Below are 18,182 nucleotides of genomic sequence, written 5' to 3' on the forward strand. Positions count from 1 at the left end.
TTCCAAGCTTGATTGTGAGAGAAAAGCTTGTATGAAATTCCCCCTTTGCCTCCCCACCCCCCCCAAATAAAAGGGGGAGTAAACATTGGTCCACTGGAGAAGCCCCGGGGGAGGGTGGAGACTGCCTGCTGAAAGGGCAGTGCAGCTGGGTCTGGGGCTGGACTAGAGCTCACACTGGAGCACCTACTTTCTATGCACACAAAGAGCGCCCCATTCCCAGCAGAGCAGAGGTGCCCAGGCCACCACAGGTCCAAGCCAGGGGCTCACGATGGCTTTTTGTTTGAGGGCCCTATTGGGCCCAGACTGACGCCACTGTTGGTGCCAACCTACTGGGACACCGCCACCCTGGAGCCCACACACGCCCAGCAGTTCTGCTCACTTGATAGCCCTCAAAGCATCACATCTCCATTTGCCCCTGCAGGATCATGGGAGGCTTTACGTCCCCTGGTTTCCTGGCTTCCTCATCTGCCCCACACTAGGTGCCCCTTCCCCTTTTCTCAGGAGGGGGTGCCTGCCGTTATTCAGCAGTGTGGCTTCATAGATCACCGTCAGTGGGTCTGGCCCTGCCAGAGGGATCCTGCGCCTCCTCTTGCTTTTAGGCAGTCTCACCTGGCAAGGTAGTTGTCCCAAGCACGTTGGCTTCCCTCCCAAGAACAAACCATTTCTGTACACATCTTTGGAGAGGTGAGCTCCTTGCAGAGGCCAGAGTGAGTTCAAGCCATGGAGTAGGGGAGGAAGGAGTCCATGGTTCCCCCAAGACCTGGCGGCTGTTAGTACCATTCATCCTGCCTCTTCTCGCTGGTTTGGGTTCTGAGCAAGTCCTTAGAGCCCCTCTTTTCCACTGCCTGGTAGGGCAGCAAAGGCTACCCTCTCAGCCCCAGTAGTCTCAGTTCCTCTTGGACTCTTTACCAAATGACAGGCTGCCTCTGGGCAGGACCACCAGTGTCTGGCACCCGCGAGGTGAGGCAGGCACCATCCTTAAGGACCTGAGCCCAGTGGGGGAGGCGGAGGGGCTCAGGCTTGGGAGGAACCTGTCTGTGTGCACGGAGTGAGGTGTGTGTGGATGTGTGTGCACGCGTGCATGCTTTTTTTCTTTTTTCCCATGGGGACAGTTGAATTTGGGGCATTTTTCTACAAGAAACAGCCTTCTCTTCCCCCAGCAAGGACTGGCTGTTACCTAAAGTCCATCAAAGGCACTTCCAGCCAGGAGAGAACCTCACCAAGACAGCTGGTGTGGCCCAAGGGTGGCCAAGGTGGGAAGTGGGCATAATAAGCACCTCCCCAAATTCAATGTGAGCCCCAGTGGGAGAGGGTGGTGGGGTTGCCAGGGCCCAAAACTGCAAGCTGATTCCCCACCCCACCCTGCCTCGCCTTTTCTTTGTTTCCTCGTGTGAATGCTGGAGCAGCAGTAGCTGCCTCCTCCACCTGGACAGTGGTGTGCAGCAAGCAAGCTGGGTGGGTGTTTGTGGTGGGGCCTTATGGTGCCTGGGAGGAGATGAAGATGAGGAGGTTTTTCCTTACTGTATAAATGAATATTTGTATGATTAAATTAACACACACCAAAAAAAAAAAACCTGTTTTCATGTGTGTCAGTGAGTTTATTGCTCCCTGAAGCCCCTGTGTACCTGCTTGGCCCCCCAGTGGCTCTGTGATATGCGCTTTTTGGTCTCTGTGTCTCTCCTTCTTGCATATGGGAAAACTGAGACCCTGCGGTTCATTATATGTGAAATCAGTCCTGGGATTATCATTAAATCTGCTGCCATTCCTGGTTTCCAGTGACCAGAAAGGTGAAACTCTTTCCAGTGGCCTCCCCAGGCTACCTGCCATGCGTCTGTTGAGCACTACTCTATCCCTAGCACATAAGATGTACCGGCCAACTTAGTGTGTATCAGCAAGCAGGCATTGTATGGGCACTTACTGTGTGTCAGGCACAGCGCACAGGTGTGAATGCAGGAATTGCACAGGAAAAATGCAGAGCACCATGGGCATCTTCCTACTGGGGAAACAGACAAGGCCGAGTTGGGGAGTCCTCAGAGCCAGCTGGGACTAGATATAGAAGAGGAAATGCATCTTTCTTTAGTGGTTCTGGTGGATTACGGATTAGGTACCTTTTTGCAGATTGGTCTGGGAGCCCGAGAGCCAGATAGGGACCACACTCCAGGCAGTTGACAAGCTAACTTGGATCCTACCCCCACGTACTTAGGTGAGACAGGCCTATGACCTTGGCCTCCGGAGATGGGGAGGTGGGTTACACGGTGGTCCATAGCATGAAAGAAACTTAATTGACAAATACATCAGCAAATTGTGGGTTCACTGTATTCATCCCTTCATGTCTGTAGGAACTCAGAACTCAACTGTGTCCTCAGTCACATCATCACCCTTTCTGTGTTGAAGGGAAAGTGAGATCACAGGGGGAAGGGAGTTGCTTGTCTTACAGGCTTGGACCCATGGCATCGGTTCCCAGATGCTGGTATTGTTTTCGCGTAATTGCAGACTCCCAAACTGGGTCTTCACCCTGACTGGCAGAGCTGTGTGTTCTAAATGATGGTGGCCCTGGCACTGAGCCAGGGGGTCTAAGGTGCGGAAATTGGGGGGAGGGGATTTCCCGGCCATCTCTCTGCAGGCAGCTCAGTGAGGGAACCTGTGGCCACAGATTGCACAAGACAGACGGACGCACCGCAGAAGAACTGGTCTCTGCCTCAAGGCCCCAGGGTCTCTATATAGCCTGACACAGAGCCCAGCGCAAGGGAGCCTGGGAGACTGGCCCAGAGACCCCTGGGGTGAGCACCCTTGCCTCTGCCCCCAGTGCTGTGACAGTGCATTTGCATCCTGCGTCCTTCCAGATGCCCACGGCTATTTGTTTTCTGCAGAATAGGGGCCCCCACCCCGTCACCTGGGTCTTCTGGCAGCTCAGACCCACTCCCAGGCCTTCCCCAGGGCCCCCACTGTTGGACAGTTATTTGCTTGGCAGAATGTGTTTGTCTTTGGGGCTGTAACCTGTTAAGAAGTCACCAGGCCGTGGGAGAAAGGAGCAGATTTGATGGTAGCTCCTGGCCTGAGCCATTCCCACGGGGGCTAGGTGACAGGGAGGGGGCTCTCAGCTGAGCTTTTGTCTGGGGGTGGGGGTGGGAGACAGTTGCAGTGGTCTGGGCCCAGCCCTCCAGGCAGAGCAAACGCGTCCTCTTGGGCCACCTCCCTGCCCCAGCTCCGGTTGTACTGGGTGCCTCCCACCCTGTTCTTGGGAAGGCCTCTCGCTCACCTGCTTGCTGTGACCTGGCCCTGTCTGGCGGCCAAGAGAACAGACACCAAGGGCACTCGTGGCAGCCCTTTATTTCAAAAATGGGAATGGAGCAGGTGAGGCTGCTTGAGACATGAGAGGGTGTGTGAGTTTGGGAGTCAGGGTGTCCAGAGAATGGATTCTGACAGGCTAGCATGACTGCCTGATGGGTCTCAGATGCCTCCTCTATAAAATGGAGATGCACTGGTTTAGAAACCAGGACTTGGGTGGAACTCACAGATTTTTTTTAAGTATCCTTTTTAGGCCTTTGTTCTAAGATGCTGTCTGTGATCTGGGGCAGTGCTTCTCAAACTTGAATGTGTTAAAATGCAAATTCTGATTTAGTAGATCCTGGGAAACAGGGCAAGATTCTGCATTTCTAACAAACTCCCAAGTGAGTGGATGGCTGCTGGTCCTCAGACCACACTTTGCCTGAGGATAGTAGGGGGTGGTCTGAAGGGGTTCACTTGCCCCCCCAGCCACCCGGTCTATGAGACTGAGCCATATCTAGCCAGGGCTGTGTTGGCCAGGCCCACTAGAATTTGAGGGAGCTGAAGTCATTTAGAACAGTGATGTTCCAACTGGGCTATGGTTCCCCAGCGTTTCCCAGGGTTTATCCAAGGCTGTGATTTCTGGCTTAAATATTATTTCTAGTGTGCTGCTTTTCCATCACAAACAACAAATGTCTGAGTGTCCACTATACTTATGATAATATTGGCTGACCAACTCCTCTTAAACTGTTTATATGAATGACTTTATTTAATCCTCACAACCATCCAAAGTTGAGAGCAGGCTGGCCTGGTGTTCAGTTTGTGAACAAGTAACCCTGAAGTGTCAGGACTCCCATGGAAATGGAAGTGCAGGCCGGGAATATGTAGTAAGCAACCTTGACTTAGTCCAGGGGTGTATGGGGGGCTGTATGGGGGGCTTCTCTGAGCAAGCTGAGACGTGAAGGATGGAGAGATGGCTGGTGGATACACAGTCTGCAGTTCAGTGGGGAGGTTAGGGCAGGAGACACGGTGTGGGAGTCATCAGAGATCAGATGGAATTTAAAGCCTCAGAACTAGATGAGATCATCAAAGGAGGGACAGCAGGCTTGACCCCACGTGTCACATGCTCCCTCAAATTCTGCTGGTTGCCCCAGCTCCCTCTGCGATGATCTGTGACCAAGAAGACCCCCGCCTCAGACTCAGCGTTCTCATGGCTGCAGTGCACCTCTCTCCTGTCCAATCCCCGTCCTGTCCCTGTACCCTTGTGTCCCAGCTCTCTCTCTGCAGGGCACTCCTGCAGATGGTTATAGAGTAGACGAGGGACTAGATGCACCCAGGGATGGCCCCCACCTAGGAACCAGGTGGCGGGGGCCTGGAGGAGTGAGGCTGGAGCCCCGGTAGCTTGTAGCTTGGTTCCTGTGGTCCTGTCCTCCCAAGGACAGTCCAGGCCCCTGGAGCCAAGTTCTAGGAGTTCCTCCTGCTGGGCTGTGGGAAAGGGAGAAGTCTGAGGGACGAGGTAGGGCTCTATCTTGTTGGGGACCCAAGGAGCAAGGTCCTGTGGCACCATGCTTACCTGCACCTATCCCCCAGCCCTGGTCAGCAACCAAGACACCCCAGATCCCTGACAGGCTGGGCTGTCATTGCTTGAGGCCTCTGAGCAACCAAGGCCCCCACACATAGAGGGTAGTGGGACAGCAAGGGCCAAGGGGGGACTGTGGCCAAGCTGTGAGGGATGTCTTCTCAGGGTATGGCTGCCCTGAGCTGCGTTGTAGGTGGGAAGGGGGAAGTGCGGAGGGCAGGAGTAGTCCCTTAAGGGTGCTGGGAGTGTGGCCACCTCAGAGCTGGTGCAGGTGGGCCCATGGCCAGCAGAGGGCACCATGTGGCCCGGGCCTTGTCTGGAAAGGATGGACACTGCCCTGGCCGCCTCCCCTGCCAATATGTTTTCCAAATCCCCACGGCTCCAGGGCGAGTGTTGCCTCTGCTCTCCGCTCCAGGTAGGCAAGCTTGGTTTTGAATCTAGGCCCTGCTGTTTGCTGTGTGACTGTTCAATTTATGTCAACCCTCAGAACCTCAGTGTCCCAATCTGTAAATGAGGACAGTTCTTTTGTCCGGAGATGGTCATGAGAATTAAAACCCTTCATAAAAGTTTAGCATCGTATACCCATCACAGGTAAGTTTCCAGTATGTGGTGACCATTGTTATATTTTTGTGACCCTCCAGTTGTGGGAAGTCTGCTCCCGAGGAGAGGGAACTGGGGCACTGAGCATTTGTGAGGCAGAGTCCAAGAAATCCATAGCCTGCTCAGGCTTATTTCCAGCAAATCCTTGCCCTGAGGGTATTTCTTGGTCTGGGGTGGGAGTTGGGGTGCAGGAAAGGACCATTCTGGAAGAGAGTCTAGTTTCCTCTAAGAAGAGGCTCTAGGGGGAGGAGGCTGTCCTCAGTGACTGCATGCAGTAGGCTCTCAATACACATTTGTTGAGGGAAGAAATGAACAAATGTGTAGGAGAGACTGCCTTGTACTGGACTGGCCTGATTTCTGGAGGCGGACACCGCCCAGCCCAGACCCCAGACAATGCAGGGGCTCCTGGAGAGGGGTCGGTGAGTCACAGGTGTGCTGGAGGTTGAGAATGACAGCCCAGAAACCTGTTCCTGGGAACTGGTTTGGCCTCTGTGGTTTACCACTTCCGAAGGGCAGAGCACTGGGGCTGACACATTTGCTTCCAGGTGCCTGCAGGGACCTGTATCAGTACCAGAGCCAGGGACGCAGGCCAGGCCCCAGGTAGGCACCAAGGTGGCATTTGCATCCCATCCTCATGGCATTTACTGGCGTCAACGGCACCCGGATCCTCTGAGCATCTCCAGCTCTTGCCTTCATGCTATTGTCTTCACTTACCTCTCTCTTCCCCCACATCCTGGCTTCCTGGTAGTTGAGCACACTTTAACCAGGAGCCAAGAGGGTGTAGGCTTGGGGCTGGGGGTCCCACAGAGAGCTGGTTGTTTTGGGGCAGTTGTTACCAAGATGGGTCAGGAAGGCTATCTGTGTGTGTGTTGAGCCGCTGCCAAGCCCCCCGATGTGGGTCATCCAGGGCTGATGAAAATACATGTCCCTGTGCAGGAGATAGGACCTAGGAGACGGGAAAAGTGAGCACCGGTGGGAAACGGTAGGCTGGGCATCCTGTGAGTGGGGCCCATGCAGGAGGGTCTGAGAAAGCCGGGCCTCCCTCCAGCGCCTTGGATTGGGGACAGTGACCATTCAGTGAATCCCTAAACATGAGACCAGAAAGGGCCTTAGATCCCAGCCAGAAAGGGCACTGCCTTCCCCAGAGTCCCACAGCCAGTGTGGGCCGCGCCCAGTCCAGGCTCTCTCCAGGACGCCGGAGCCAGCAGGGAGAGCCAAGGTCCCCCAGAGAAGAGAAAGAATCAGTGGTTGGGAAACAAGAAACAACTCCAGCTGCTCTGATCCCCAAGCCAGGCAGCCAGGCTTGCAGGGGTACAGTGGGGTCCAATCATAGTGGTGGTGCTTGGGCCCCAGGGGAGGCAGCTTGGCCCTGGGGACTCGTTTGCATGGAGTGAAGTGGAATTTGCATCTTTGAGAAGTTAAATCTGTGGGAAGGGAATGGGCAGTGGGAGCTGTTAGGCCTTCCATCTCCTGCCTCCCTCTGGATGGGGTGGGTGTGGGGCATCAGGCCCTGTGCCAGCCAGCCCCCACCTTACCTGGTGTGAGGAGCACAGCTGAGTCCCAGTGCCCTTGGCTCAGCATTCAGGCTCTGTCCCGTGTAGAACACACGGCTTCAGAGAAACAGAGGCGTCTCCATAGCTGCATATATGTGCACACACAGCATGTGATCCAACATACATGTGCAGTACTGTGCACCACTCACACGCAGGAACATGTTCACAAAACACACGTGCTTCCACATACCACACAGGTGCCCACTCATGACCCTAGTTCATACACAGATGCACCGGCACACACTGGGAGTCATGTAATCTCACACCAGCACGTGCCCACACAAAAGTTCACACCCATTTCCCACGTTCATACTCAATAATAGTTGGTATTTTTTTTTTTTTACTAGTTTTCCCTGTAAGTCAGGCATATTTGAAATTCTTTTCCATCCTCACAACTTTCTGAAGTAAGTACTATTTTTTCTTTGTTATTAATGTATACTTTACACACAGTAAGGAACACAAAGCTTAGGGGTTCACTTGATGAACTCTTTTTTTAAAATAAATTTATGTATTTTTTTGTTTATTTATTTATTTTTGGCGGCATTGGGTCTTGGTTGCTGCACGCGGGCTTTCTTTAGTTGCGTCGAGTGGGGGCTGCTCTTTGTTGTGGTGTGCGGGCTTCTCATTGCAGTGGCTTCTCGTTGCGGACCACGGGCTCTAGGCACTCGGGCTTCAGTAGTTGTGGCACGCAGGCTCAGTAGTTGTGGCTCACAAGCCCTAGAGCGCAGGCTCAGTAGTTGTGGCGCACGGGCTTAGTTGCTCCGCGGCATGTGGGATCTTCCTGGACCAGGGCTCGAACCGTGTCCCCTACGTTGTCAGGCGGGTTCTTAACCACTGCACCACGAGGGAAGCCCGATGAACTCTTTCTTAAGCACATGATGCATAACGATCATCCAGGTCAAGATCTAGAACATGTCCACTGCCCCAGCAGGCCTTGTCCATCAACAGCCCACACAAGAGGAGCCAATGCCCTGTTAAGGCAAGCGCCATTGTTATTCCCATTTAAGAGATGACAAAACTGAGGCTCAGACCCATGGTCACATACTAAGCAGTGGCCAGGCTGCAGGCTCTCTGACCCTAGACTACCACGCCACTTAGATAGCCGTTCTTATCCACGTACACACCCTCCACTAGTAGAGGGCCATGATCACAAGAGGGATGGAAGGGCCTGTCTTGTTTTTTCCACGTGGAAAGCAGCAGAAACAATTAAAGCTTTGTTTTCGTTCTGCCCTTAAAAGGGCATGATTTGGCTCACGAAGGATCGAAGGATCTGTGAACTCGGTGAGCTCAAGGGCTGCAGCGCCTGCCCTGGGGCACAGTGTATCCATGGGGCAGGGGACGCACTTGAGGACACTTCTGCACTAGAAGAAGCCATTCAAGGCATTTTCTTCGTGCCCTCCACCAGCAGAAGCACTCTCGGCAAAGCTTGACATTCATTCTGTTAATAAATACATAGTGAGCACTTACCTACCTTGTGCCCAGCCCTGTCCTAGGTGCTGAGGATGCAGCAGTGAAACAGACACAAAATATCCCTGCATCATGGAGCTGACATACAGTGAAATATATGGTATTCTGGGTAACGAAAAGGGAGAAACACAAGAGGATAGGGCAGAGAAGGGGGAGTGCAACTTTAAATAGGTCAGGGCAGTCCCCACTGAAAAGGTGATGTTTGAAGAAGGATGTAAAGCAGCTGAGGGAGTGATCATTGTGGATATCTGGAAGAGCATTCCAGGCAAAGAGAATGGCCAAACAAAGCAAAAAGGCAGCACCCATTGTGTTTAGATGCCAATTGTGGGTTATGTGAATTGCAGACTCTGGCATCTGCTCCCCTCCCCGACTCGTGCTGTGTGACTTTGGTGGATTCACTCTTCCTCTCTGGGAAGAGAGGAAGATGAGCTTTCCTGTCTACCTGAGCACTCTTGTCCTCAAGGACCTGCCCTAACCAGTGGAGAGCATCTGTGGTCACCCGAGTTATGGTCACGGGGCCTGGCAGAGTTCCACAGCAGTGCCTCTGGCCTGGCCACCCTTACTCCGGGGCTGGCCATAGACTCAGTCCAGGGCCCTGATTCCTCTAGATGCAGTGGCCAGGGGTGGCAGTAGGGGAGGGCCTGGCATATAGTTCCTGGATATTAGAGCATTTTCAAATATTGACTGTGTATTTTCGGAGAATGGCATGGCGTTACTGGGGATTTGTAGGTGCCTTGGGTGTCATATGTTTATCTGCATATTTACTGTTGAGGGGAACAGTGGATGAGTCTAGGGTCCCTTCAGACTCCACCTTCCCTGGACACTCCAGGCCTGGCTTATCTCTGAAGGACCTCTCTCCTGGGGAACCCCTGACCTCCTCCCAGGGTTGGCTTCACAGCTAGGCCCTGTTCCCCTTCCCTTCAACCCCTTAGCTTCTCAAAGGCCTCCTTAAGGGAAATGGTTACCCAAGACCATCTAGACAAAGAAGGAGATATTAAGAGGCCCTGTTGAGTCATTTAGGAATTGCAATCAGCTGTAAGTAACATAGTCCTGAAAGACAGTGGTTTAAACAAGATAGGGATTTATTTTCCTCTCCTTAGATGTAAAGTCTGAAGGTAATTACTGGGCTGACTTCCATCCTCAAGGCCTCCTTGTTGTCCCAATGTAGCCACCAACAGCTCCAGCTATCACATCCCAGTTCCAGGCAGAAAGGGGGAAAGACTGAATCAGTCCCCTTTTAAAGGAACTGTCCTGGAATCCCTACCCAACAACTTAATTTATATCCCACTGGCCAGAACTTGGTTAACTTCCTTCTGTCTCCAGGGAATGCTGGCATGACTTCATCCAAGATAATTGGGATTCCATTAGTAAGAAAGAAGAGAATGGATACTGGGGAGGCAACTAGCACTCTCTTCCCTATATATACCCTGTATTTTTCCATCTCTGTGCCTTAAAAAAACTCACACTGTTCCCTCTACCTGCGAAGCTTTCTACCCTCACCCCTAGTCATCTATTCCCTGGTAAGGAGCACACAGCACATTTTCTCAACCTACTGGGGTTACCGTGACAGAAACACCCCAGGGTTACTCAAGTGAAAGGGGGAGGGTGGAGTTAATTGTAAGAATGCAGAATATCAGCCTATGGTGTCCGTCATAGGGGAGTGGCAGGGCCTCCCCACTCCCCTGCTCAGCAGAGGTCAGAGCTGGAGACACAGCAGTGGACAAGCCAGGCCGGTCCCTGCCTCCAAGGAGCTGACATTCTGATGGGGAGAGACAGTCATCATACAGACCAAAACCTAAAAAAGATTGGTTTAGGCTGCCCTGAGTACTGAGAAGATAAATCAGGGAAGGATGGTAGATAGAGATTAACCAGGTGGTCAGGGAGCACCAGGCACACAGCCAGCACTTAATAAGTGTGTTGAATGTAGCCCTCAGGAAAGTGGCCCAGATTCCAAAGGCTGTAGACTCCTGAGGGGCAGGGGATGAACACAGCTCCACATGGAACACCCCAGGGCAGGTGTCAGGTGCTGGAGGTCTCAGCCCAGGCGCTGGCGCAAGCCTGGAGAAGAGACCAAAAAAATCACAGGGGAGTGTGTGTCGGGGGTCCTGCATCAGTGCTGAAGCTGTTCAGAAAAGCTGCTGGATCCAGACACCTAGCAAATGCCGAAGGTCCAAGACTGTGGTTCCTGTGGGTCACCCTGAGTGGTCCTCCCTCGCAAACCGGGTCCCAGGTGTGTGGTTGAATGGACTCCCGGAGGCCTGATGAAGGAGGCAGGGCCTCCTTTCCCCCAGACCCTCACATGCCAGGCAGACCTCCTGGCAGCCCACTCAGCTTGGAGGGGAGCCAGCCCTACCCCTACTGGCCATGGGAGAGAAGTGGCTTTCACCACTGGGGGCAGAGACACTGTGCCCTGAGCGCTCTTCTCCTTAGAGAAAGTGGCCTCAGGGTGCTGGGGGAGGAAAGAGAACCGGCTGGTTCCCCAAGTCGAACCTTCCTGCAAGTCCTGCTGTCCCAGACCTTGTCTCTCACCATAACATTTCTGAGGCCCTTAGGAAGATCAAGTGAACTTCTCAGTGAGGAGCTAAGGACTGATACTGCTTGAGGGGTGATGCTGTTATTGAGTAACAATACCATATATGTATATGATGCCTTTTCTCCCACAGGGGCTCCCTGGAGCCTCCATGGACCCCCTGCAGAGAATGTTGTCTGCCCCCATCCCCCGCCACCTAACACATGAGAACACTGAGGCTCAGAGAGGAGATGGACTTGCTCAAACTCCCCAGAGGGAAAGGGGCAATGGCCAAGTGGGGAGGGCCAGAGCTGCATCCTGCGGTCAAGGGTCTTGGATGCCGGGGTAGGACTTTACCTGTGGGGTCATTGACTACAAACACACATGGTAGAAACACCCCCACATCCCTCCCTGGGACTACTGCCCTTGTGCACAAATACTATCTCAGCTCCTGACAGCATTCACACATACTGTCTTACCTGTTTCTCCCATCAGTTGGCCCAGAAGATGTACTGTATCCCCATTTAACAGTACAGAAAACGGAACGCTAAGGAGGTGGAGACCCTTGCCCAAGGTTTCAGGGCATCTGGGCCAGGTCCTCTGGCTCCAGGCCTGCCCTCGGTGCCCAGTGCCCCTGTGGCAGTGCTGAGAGGCAGGTAGACAAGTAGGACATGGGCTGCATGTCACTTATACCTGGCCAGGTGTGATTTGGGTCAGTTTACTGATCTGCTGGGCCTTGGCGTCCCCACCCGTGAAATGGGGCTAGTTCCTGCTTCACAAGGTCTTCGTCAGATGGTACTTGGCTCATGCCCACCTGAGGCCCCTGCCCTCTTCTTGAGGCCAGGTAACAGCTGGGGGGCAGCTTTTCACTGTGCCCTGCTGCCCCCTTCCCCGCCCTGGTCCTGTGCCAGCTAGGCCCGCCCGTGCCACATCTTCCAGATGGTACCATAAATCCATAGCCAAACCTGGGCTGCCCAGGAACAAACAGCCCTTCCCGGCCCCTCCCAGGAGGCCCCACCCCACTGGAGCCCTCACCAGCGGGATGCCTCATGCCTGGGGCCAGGGGTGAGGGGCAGCCACTCAGGGCCAGGGCTGTGGTCTGCCCTTTCTGAAAAGGTGGAGGGGAAGCCAACCTGGGAGACTGAGGCCAGGGCAGGGAGCTGTGAGAACAGGCCTCAGGACCCCTGAGACCTCCCCCTCCCCTTTCTCTTCCTAACCCTCCTTCCTCTCTCCTCTCCTCTCTGTTCTCTGCTCTTCCTCCCCCTTCTCAGGAGAGACCCACTTCCAATCTGCTCTGTGACCTTGGGCAAGTCACTGAATCTCTCTGAGCTAGTTTCTCCATCTGTGAAGTGGCCCCTTTCCTGGGCTGGCTGTAGAGGCTGAAGGATGCTTCGGGAGGCCTCAGGTGAAGGGCAGCCTGCTGGCCTCTCATCTGCTACACCCTACTGTTGGGGGGCGGAAGAGGGGTGATCCTTCCCTGGGTGAGCAGGGACTGGAAGTTTGGAGAGCTAAGGTCCCAGGCCAGGCAAGCAGGGTCCATGTCCCCAACTCCTGGCCCCCCAGGAACTCCTCCCTTCAGCTCGAGAACCCCCACCCTCCTCAGAGGGCCCTGCTGGACAGAGCTCGGTCCTCATTTTTCCTATCTGTGCAATGGGAGGGGCAGGGTTGGGGTGGGGGGAGGGAGGTGGGCTGGGTAAAGTGCCTGGCCCTATGGGGCTCAGCCCCAGTATCTCGAATGGATCAAATACCTGTACTGGGAGACCTGTGCCTCAAGCCTGATGCCCCTCTCCCAACACCTTGGCCACCAAGACTCAGGCTTTCTGAATCTCTGAAACTTTGATCTCCTCCCTGCTCAGCTTCCCTCCGGCACAGAGAGTCTGTCTTGTACAGTGAAACTCTTAATTACAGATTGCCTGTGTGCTATTGTTTTCTTTTGTTTCATGTGTGTTGGGAGGGATAGAGCACAGTGGTTCTCGGGCCAAGCTGCCAGGGTTCAGTCCTCACTCTGCTTGCTGGCTGTGTTACTGGGAGGTAATGTGGCCTCTCCTCTGCCTCAGTTTCCTTATCTGTAAAATGGGGTTGATAGTTGTAGTGCCCACCTCACAGGGTCAATATACAACGCTAATGTTAAAATGTGTAAAGTGCTGGGAACCGTGAGGGTCTGTGCCTGGGCTCATCGTTACTCTTCTTGTCCACCTGGTCCCAGAGGGTTCGCCTTGATGCACGCCACCAGCCCCTGCATCTAGAAAGGCTGAACCACAGAAAGACAGCCCCAGGCTGTGCATGGCCACCAGGCAGGCGAGTGAAGACACCTGTCCTGGAACCTCCCTCCGCAGGTCTGGTGGCTGGAGGACAAACCAGTGGTGGTCTTTTCTGGGCCAGGTGACTGCCCGCCCTGGGAGGAGAGACAGGGGCATGGAGATCTGGGTTCCTGATTCTGCCTATTCACCTCCCCTCTGTGGGGTCTTGGCTGCCCACTTGCCTCCTCTGGGTCTCAGTTTCTTCATCTGTAAGCAGGAAATGAGAGCTTCCTCTCAAGGGTATGTGGAGATGAAATGAGACAGCATGTGTGAAGAGCCTGCCCGGTCAATGTGAGTGCTGTTGAGGACAGCAATGGAGAGTAAACTCAGCAAGGGGCAGGTGGGTCCCTCCCACAGTGAGGGGGCTTGTGGGCAGGTACTAGGAGGGCCCACAGGGACCTAGTGACTGACTGTCTAATCCAGCCTCTCAGCATTCAGAAGACCAGGCTGAGGCCCAAAGAGGGAAAGGAACTTGTGGAGGTTGCACAGCAAGTCAGGCAGAGCTGGGGCTATAGCCAGGTCTTGAGCCCCCTGGCCCAGGCCCTTGGCCTGCCCAGCTTGAGCGGTACAAGGAGAGGGTCTCCAGCCTCTGCTCCCCTCTAGCCCCCAGGCTTCCCGCCCACTCCTGCCTCAAATGCTCTAGGATGCCTGGTTAGGCAGACCCTTGCTCTAAACAGCTCTGCTACTGCCCAGCTTTCGGCAGGTCACTTCAGTTTAGAATAGGACCCTGCACAGGATTGTCATGAGGACCCAGTGGGTGATCCACCCCCACATACACACGTACACACAGTGTCACACCCACCCCACATGTGTCAGCGAGACTAATCCTTACCTCAGCCTAACAGGCCCAGGGAGGTGGGGTGACTCGCCTGAGGTCACGTAGGTTGTCTGTCCCCCTGCCCACTCATGTATCTGCTCACGCGAGAGAGCCGAGCACAGGGCCACCTCAGAAAGCTCAGCACATTCCTCCCCTCCTCATGCCTCTCCAAGTCCTAGCCAGTCCCTCGAGGCCCGACTCCCGGCTGCCTCTGCCATGATGCCCTCCCAGCCCCCTCCTCCTGCCCTGGAGTCCTTCCTGTCTGCCCTGTCCTGTTCACACCGGGCAGCTGGCCTTGGCTCACCAGCCAGGCCATAAGCTACCTGAGGGCAGGGTGCTCCGCTGGGCACACAGCTGTGACTGTGAATGAGCATGGGGGTGGGGGGGAGCATGTGAGGGAGGGCTTGAGCCCTGACGGCAGGGTGAAGGTTTATGAGTGATACCCGAGATGCTGGGTGGGTCCGCTTCCTGCAGCTGCTGCCAACTGTGTCCCAGACTGGGCGCGGGGATCCTGGCTTCCCCGGCATGACGCAGGAGCAGCGTCAGATGGCCGAAGGGGGCAAGGGTCATCATTTGGGGGTAGGGCAGCTTCTGGGGGCCACCAAGCTGCTGAGCCCAGCGAAAGGTGCACGTGGCAAGCTGTCCACTACAGTGAAGGGAGGGGCTGGACAGAACGACTTTGCTGGGACCGAATGACTCTGTGACCCCTTGAATATCCCAGCCCATGTACAGGCCAGACGGAGCTGTGATCAGAGTCTGGGCTTGGCTGGCTTCGCATCCTGGCTGTTTCTTACTAGCTATGTGTCCCTGGGCAAGTTAATCAACCTCTCTGGGCCTCAGTTTTCTCATCTGCAAGTGGAAGTATGATACCTACCCCATAGGGTTATTATGAGAATTAAATGACATTATGTAGAAAAGGCATTTGTTCACAGTGCCTATGCCATAGAAGGGGTTCAACAAATGCAAAAAGTGATATTATTGTATTTATTAGCTATAGGCCCAGAGACCATGAGAGACTGAATTGAAGCCCCACAGCAGGCAGAGCCAAGGAGGGACCGAGACTCCTACTTAGTAAGTATAGCAAGAGGCAACAAATCATGGGGCTGTGCATGAGATCCTGAAGCCAGGCTGCCTTGTCGTGCAGGTCAACTCTGCCACTCACAAGCTGTGTGACCTTGGGCAACTTCCTTAACCTCTCTGTGCCTCATGTGCCCATATGTGCCTCGGTTTCTCCATCTGTGAAATAGGGATTATAATAGTGCATCTGCCTCATAGAGTTGCTGGAAGGATTGAGTTAATTTGTGTAAAGTGCATGGAAGTTTCTTGTTCTGAGGAAACACTCCATAAGCTCAGCAGTTATCGGGCTATGTGACCTTGAGCAAGTCCCTTCCCTCTCTGGGCCTCTGCTTCATCTCTGTAAAATGAATCATGAGACTAGTTCAGCTGGAGGCTCCTTCCTTCCAGCTTTGAGATCCGTAGTTCTGGGGGGTGAAGGCACACTCCCCAGAGCCCTCATCCCACACACCGGAGGGCAGGACCCATCCTCAGTCTCTATCCCTCCCCCTCTCCTTTCTCCTCCTCCAGGAGAGCCAAAGGAGCCAAAGAAGAGGGGCAGCCTTGGTGGTGAGGAGGCGGTGAGGCAGTCACAGGGTTGGGACAGTGGGGAGGTGATGCATCCCCCCTCCCACCAACCCTCTATCCTGTTCCCACTGCCCACTGGTGCCCCAGGGATGGGAAGCTGGGCCAGGCCGCTGCTCATCTCCGACTAGGGTGGGACCCACAAAGGCAGAGCTGGCTTGCCCCCTCCATCAGGAGGGAGAATCCCCAGAGAAGCCCCCTCCTTGGCTTGGCAGAGCCAGGCAGGCCTTGCCCAAGAATGAAGACAGCAGAGGCCAGGAATCAAGCCCTGACAGCTGTGGGACCTCAGGCAGACCCCTGATTCTCTCTGAGCTTGTTTGGGGTCTGAGCCCAGGAGGGCAATGTCTCGGCCCCTGCTGGACCTGGTGACAGAGAGCTCATAACCCAGGGTGGTAACAGCTCAGTGTCCCCCACCCCCAGGGGCCTGATGCAGGTGGTCTTATCGCACACCTCACCTGCAGCCCTCCCCACCTGGCTGGGCTTGAGTCACTTTAGGAAATGGTGCCTCTGACTAGAGTCTCAGGGTGAGATGGGAGCAACTGGAAACCCTACACCAGGAAACAAAGCCTATTCTCTGTCACCTCTCCTTGACCCTCCTTCTTTCCACACCTGTGGCCATTGTTGTCCAAGGAAATCAGGCTTCACACGGGAACCAGGAGGAGGGAACCTAGCCCTGCATCCTCCCCACACCCTCTGCCCTCCCCAGGGATATTCCCAGGCCTACCTCAGCCCTGTCCCCCATTTCCCTCCCACTTCCTGGTTGGTACCCCTAGCCCCAACAAATTCCATCCATCTATCCATCCATACATACATACCTTTATTCCATGCATAGCTATTTGCCAGGCACTGCACTAGAGTCCAAGGATGCCCAAGCAAGTAAGACAAAGCTTCTGTCGCTATGGACTCCCAGCCCAGGGCAGGAGACAGACTAGGAGAAGGACTATTTGATAAGGTGGGATTTGTACCCTGAGCCCAGGGCCCTGACACTGGCAGGATCAGGGAAGGCTTCTCAGAGGACATGATGCCCATGCTGGATTGTGCAGATTAAGAACAAGAGCATGTGGAGAAGTCTGGAAGCAAGAGCTACCGTCAGCCCCACAAGGGCAGGGTCCGTTTTGTTCATTGTTGTGTCACTAGTGTCTAGAACAGTGTGACATGCAATAGATGTTCAGTAGATGTTAGAATCAGTGTTTGGGGAGAGCTTCCTAGACCTGAAGCGGCAGCTGTGATTGTGAGCTGAAGTGGCGTGGGCAGTGGGGGCAGGGCCACGCCGGGCCCCACAGACCCTGTGCACTTGCTCTGAGGGCAGTGGGGAGCCATGGGGGCTGTAAGCAGCCGAGTGACACTCCGCCTCGCCCTCCATTCCCTTCCCCTGACTCTGACTCTCTGAGCCCCTGCACGGCCCAGCTGCAGCTGCCCCTTCCCTCATCCAAGTCCATATCTGTTGGTTTGTGGAAATAAGCACATATTAAGCATCTACTGCACGCCAGATGTTTTGCTGTGAGCTGGAGATGAATTGGACAGTATTGCCCACACATTACCCACAATCCAGGACAGGGGCTCTTTTTTAAAAAAAATTTTTTTTTAATTGAAGTATGGTTGATTTACAGTGTTGTGTTAGTTTCTGCTGTACAGCAAAGTGATTCAGTTATACGTATATATACATTATTTTTCATATTCTTTTCCATTTTGGTTTATCACAGGATATTGAATGTAGTACCCTGTGCTAGGGAGCTTGTTGTCTATCTATTTTATACATAGTAGTTTGTATCTACTAATCCCAAACTTCTAATTTGTCCCTCCCCCACCCCCTTTCCCCTTTGGTAATCATAAGTTTGTTTTCTGAGTCTGTTTCTGTTTTGTAAATAAATTCATTTGTGCCATATTTTAGATTCCACGTATATGTGATATCGTATGGTATTTGTCTTTCTCTTTCTGACTTACTTCACTTAGTATGATAATCCTTAGGTCCATCCATGTTGCTGCAAATGGCATTATCTCACTCTTTTTTATGGCTGAGTAATATTCTACTGCATATATATGTGTGTGTGTGTGTGTGTGTGTGTGTGTGTGTGTGTGTGTGTGTGTGTGTGTGTGTGTGTGTGTGTGTGTGTGTGTGTGTGTGTGTGTGTGTGTGTGTGTGTGTACACACCACATTTTCTTTATCCATTCATCTATTGATGGACACTTAGGTTGTTTCCAGTGAACACTGGGGTGCATGTATCTTTTCTAATTAGAGTTTTGTCTGGATATATGCTCAGGAGTGGGATTGCTGAATTATATGGCAACTCTCAGGAGGACAGGGCCTCTTAATCTGGGGTTTATGGAGGGGCTGCAGGGGGTCTGTGAGCCCCTGGAATTGTGTGTGTATTCTGAGGTGGGAGATCTACAGCTTTTAGTAGATTCTCAAGAGTGACCAGCTCCCCACACAGGTCAAGGCCCACACGTGTAG

At 53.7% G+C, this 18,182-nt stretch overlaps 1 protein-coding gene across 1 annotated transcript in view; it reads left to right on the forward strand.

Moving 5' to 3' along the window:
• ILRUN (inflammation and lipid regulator with UBA-like and NBR1-like domains) overlaps positions 1–18,182 on the forward strand; it is a gene marked incomplete at its 5' end in the record, with an annotated part of 111,501 nt that overhangs the window by 82,595 nt on the left and 10,724 nt on the right. Inside the window, 2 exon segments of the mRNA XM_007472358.1 lie at positions 14,567–14,717; positions 15,677–15,726. Of these exon segments, the coding sequence (XP_007472420.1) occupies positions 14,567–14,717; positions 15,677–15,726 (201 nt within the window).

The sequence above is a fragment of the Lipotes vexillifer genome, unplaced genomic scaffold (genome assembly GCF_000442215.2).
Source record: "Lipotes vexillifer unplaced genomic scaffold, Lipotes_vexillifer_v1.1 scaffold1353, whole genome shotgun sequence".
NCBI classification, from domain to species: Eukaryota; Metazoa; Chordata; class Mammalia; order Artiodactyla; family Lipotidae; genus Lipotes; species Lipotes vexillifer.